This window comes from Agelaius tricolor, unplaced genomic scaffold (assembly GCF_023055355.1).
Source record: "Agelaius tricolor isolate 1412-34295 unplaced genomic scaffold, bAgeTri1.0.p SCAF_3, whole genome shotgun sequence".
NCBI classification, from domain to species: domain Eukaryota; kingdom Metazoa; phylum Chordata; class Aves; order Passeriformes; family Icteridae; genus Agelaius; species Agelaius tricolor.
Genome location: NW_027269263.1, coordinates 39911690 through 39916129, shown reverse-complemented (window position 1 = coordinate 39916129; position 4440 = coordinate 39911690). Strand labels below are relative to the sequence as shown.

The following is a 4440-nucleotide window of genomic DNA, read 5'->3' as shown; positions in this document are numbered from 1 at the left end:
TCCACCTTTCCCGCCCCCCCGCCCCCCCCCCCCCACCCCCCCCGCCGGCAGCCAGCGGAGAGAGGCCGGTCGGCGCGAGCCTGGCACGGGAGGGCCCCGCACCGGCCCCGCGCCCCGGAACAGCCGGTAGTAGCCGTTTTTTTCCTCCCTCTTCTCCCTCTCCCTCGCCTCTTTCCGCCCGGCTTTGTGTGAAGTTTGCGGCACATTGCAGATGAGCCCTTAGCGGCGAGAGGGGCCTATTGTTCCCCGCCAGGAACTGCTTGCTGGGGCTGTGCTGGCTTTTGCCTTTGGAGCTGCCTCCTGCAGTACCGGAACCGGCCTCCGGGGCCCGCTGTGTCGCGCTCTCGTCCAGGCAGAAGCACGGCGGCCTCAGATCTTTTTGTCTGAGCGAGAAGAGAAGTGAATCCCGCTGCCGCCGCCACCGCCGCCGCCGCCGTAGCTGTACAGTGTGTGTGTGTAAGAGAGCGAGCGAGGGAGCGAGCGAGCGAGGGAGGGAGATCGCATGGAGCCGCGGCTGTAACACACACACACTGTCAATACCTCACTCCGGCTCCCCCCCCGCCCCACCACAACAGTAACCCAATTCATTGTGTGATCCAGCAGCACCATGTTGAGTCTCATGTGCAGGCTGGATCGGCTGGGTTTGTGGTGCTGAGAGAGGCAGCAGCCGCGGGAGGAGGAATTACTGAGAGGTGCCCCTCTCCCTCCCTGCCTCTTCGCCCGTGTGTTGTGTGGGGACAGGACTCGCAATTACCACACTCTCGGGGCTCCCTTATTCCTTTTAAACTTTTTTTTAAACAAGCCCCTCTCCATGGCTGATCCCCGGCCGAGCACGGGCACCTGGGTCTCTTAAAGACAAGGAGGAGCCGGGGATTGTTGTTGTTGTTGTCGGCCGTTTTTTTTTTTTTTAATTGGATTTTTTTTTTACGAGAACCTTTTTTATTACAAAAATGGCAAATTCGACGGGTAAAAACCACGCAGACCAGCGGAGAAAGGGACTCGCTTTCCTGGACGAGCTGCGGCAGTTTCACCACAGCAGAGGGTGAGGAAAATGGGGAGATGGAACGGGAGGGGGGGAGGCTTTTAAATCGACCAGATCCAACTTCCAGCCCCTTCCCTGAAGGACACGGCAGCCCCAGCGAGGGGAGAAAAGGGGGCAGAGCTGACAAGTTGTGGTGTTTTGTGTGTATCTCCTTTGGCAGGTCTCCTTTTAAGAAGATCCCCGTGGTGGGTGGGAAGGAGCTGGATCTTCACGCTCTCTATACCAGAGTCACCACTTTAGGCGGATTTGGGAAGGTGAGTGGAAGTTTTAATTTGGGTTTCCCTCCCACTAACCTCTTCCCAAAAGTCTCCTCTGACCCCCGGGGGTGGCGGGGGGAGCTGAGGTGGCCGGGAACCGTCCTATTTAAAGCCGGTTAGAGAAGGTGGGGGGTGGAAGGAGGAAGCGAGCAGATAGGCAGGTTGGTGGCTCGGCCTTGTCGGCGGAGCGATGGAGGGGGACCCGGGGGTACGGCGCGCACCCCACTCCTGCCTCCTCCGCCTCCGCCGGACCCCCTCGCCCATGCCCCCCTCCCGCGGGAAGGCGAGGGGGGAGCAGGGAGCTGCTGGGCGGCGAGACCAGGCTTCTTTCGGCTGTGGTGGCAGCTCTGTGCGTCTCTCTTGCAGAGGGAGAGACAGAGGAAAGAGTCTGAGTGCAGTTTTAGTGCAACTCAAAATTAGCGGGCATGTTTAACATCGATAATCGGCACGGAGCATGGGCTAGGGAACGATCCTCGCAGCCGGGGGGGGCCGGGCGCTGCCCTCCGAGCCCTTCCCTGGGAAAAATAACAAAAGGGGCACCCAAGACGGTGTGTAATCAAATAGCCATCTTTAGGCTTCAAGGCTGGGGACAGAAATGTAGGCCTCAAAAGAAAGGCCTCTCTGTGTCTATGGATCTGTGTTGGGGGGACCCCCCGGGCCGGCGCCCCCGCGCCCCGCAGCCCAGGGGGCGCCCCCCGCCAGCACTTCCCTGCATTATTTTAAACTTCTTTGGGTTTTTAACGGACCGCGTTAGGATTTAAAAGGGGGCGACAGAGGGACTCCCGATTGGTTATTGTCCAGGCAGTAAAAACAAAAACAAACAAACCCCAAAACAATACCACCACTCCCGGCCGTTCCCCCCGAAAAAAATAATGTGTATGTTAAAAAATAAATGCAGTAAAAGAACCCTGAGAAGCGGGATTATTCTCGAAAGGGGACTACTAGCAACTGTCAGTAAAATATATATAGTCCTAAATCCCATATACATTCATGTTTGTTTCTTTTTATATATTTATCTATTTGCTTCATGGCAGCCTGTTTTTTTTTTGTGATGTTCGCTGTCAGCAACATGTTTACGTGTACGTTGTGTATCTCGGCTTGTGTGTTGTTTTTGACAGGTATCAGAGAAGAATCAGTGGGGAGAAATAGTAGAAGAGTTTAACTTTCCCAGAAGTTGTTCTAACGCTGCCTTCGCTTTAAAACAGTATTACTTGCGGTGAGTGCTATCAAGCTGTTGCAGTAGTATTTTTGAGTGCGGGGTTATATTTAGTTTTCAGTGTGTGCAATAATAAAAATATCTCTACTCTTTTAAAATGCTATAAAATAAAGCAGAAAAAAAACCTTGTAATTCCTTTCTCGTCTGGTGCAGTGATCAGTTAAAGGTGATTCTGTTTTGTAGTTTTTTTATTTTACATCTGCAAGCCTTAAACTTTGAAGGGATCCCAAGTACACAAACAATATATGTCAGAGGCCATTTTTTTTGATTGTTTTAGAATGACGGTACTAAAGGACTGTTACTAAGAGATCACATTATTGTAGTTATAGAAACTTAGATTAATATTTGGAGCACTGAAATGTGTTGATATATGTAAATTTGTTTACTGCTTAGTGGGGTCAGATGTCGAATAAAAATGCATCTGCAGGAGTGTTGCACAAATTATATTGTTCTCAATTACTAGCAGCATATATCATTCTCTTCTATTTTAGAATACAAAGAGCTAAATAATTATTTTATTACTTGTAAAACAGTAAATTTCTGCAGGTTTTAAAAATAAGGTTGCATTTCTTGGGAATGATGCGGATTATTTTTTGTGATACAGGTTATTTTTCATTGTTGCATGGAGCTCATATTGAATGTTTTAAATTACTATGTATGGTACTATTAATTTACTAGATTACTTTTTAAAAATTAATTTTTATTAAGTTTGGGTGATTATTTTTTTGTAGAAAAGATTTTTAAATAATTGTGTATATAGTTGTTTTAGATACTATATATATGGATACTTATATTTCATTTAGAATGAAGTTAAATATGTTGGTTAAGGAATATAATTTTCTGTTTCTGAATTATAAATACAGTATTTTTTCATTGCAGTTAATGATAATATAGATGTGCAGTATGTACAAAATAAGTATGTGCTTTTGAATTTCTGTTTTGGTGAGCTGAGTACACACAAGCTTTATCTGTTTCTAGTTTGGCCTTCTGAATTAGGAAATGCAGTAATTGTACAGGTGCACTTTCTATTGGTTGTCCTAGATTGACTTCCAGCTTGAAGCTGTAGAGTTCATAGCACAGTGGAGCAGTTACTGAGTTTCAGTGATGTCTGGAAAACCTTAGCCAGATATTTGTAGTTACTGAAATTTTGGGGTTTTTTTTTGGTGATGGCATACGATTGCTTTAGGATTCAGGTTAAGAAAAGAAACTACCATTGTTAATAGCTCTAGTAGAGTTTAAGGTTGGTGGCAGGCCTAGAAATCAAGTGGGAAGCTTGCTTTAGGATATCCTTCCCTCTTTTTTTTTTTTTTTTACCCCTCCTCTCCTACATAGTACTGAAATAGTGTTGCTGAAGATTTGTCACATCATAGAAAGGTTTTTTGCTTCTTGAGTTTTTCTCTTGGACCATGTAATTTGTTAGTTGACTAGATTTTACATATAATTAGCAAAATGATAGTTTTCTTGTTTTTACCTTTTATTTCTATTTCCATATTTTGAAGTGTTTCAGTGGCCTAACTTTTTGCAGTAGAAGATTGTATGTCATTTCTGTTTTCATGTGTATTTTGAGAGCCATTATATGCTGTGACAGTTAACACAATGTTAATTTAGCCTTCTAATGACTATTAATTTTTAATAAGATATTACTTTTTAAATTAGAATCAGACATACAAAAATGTTATTTTTATTATTGGCATACTGGTATTGACATTATTTAAAATACAGTTGTTGAATACATATATAACTGATTACATGCAAATAATTTAAAGGGTTTTTGTTTATTTTGAATTTGGTGATAAATGGTTAAGATGAAGAATCTTTAAAAATATTTTTATCATAAACTCTGTGATTAAGCCATTCTGAAATAAGCTATCAAGGTTGTTGGTTTTGGGGTGGACTGATTTTTAGTGATCATTTTGGTTTTTGTT

The 4440-nt window shown here is 44.7% G+C and overlaps 1 protein-coding gene across 1 annotated transcript in view; it reads left to right on the top strand.

Annotated features, from left to right (window-relative positions):
* The first annotated feature begins 91 nt into the window (after positions 1 to 91).
* ARID2 (AT-rich interaction domain 2) overlaps positions 92 to 4440 on the top strand; it is a 93475-nt gene continuing 89126 nt past the window's right edge. The window contains exons 1-3 of the mRNA XM_071423554.1: positions 92 to 1042; positions 1203 to 1296; positions 2418 to 2515. Coding sequence (XP_071279655.1) covers positions 951 to 1042; positions 1203 to 1296; positions 2418 to 2515 — 284 coding nt within the window. The 5' untranslated portion in view covers positions 92 to 950. The remainder of the gene's footprint in view (positions 1043 to 1202; positions 1297 to 2417; positions 2516 to 4440) is intronic.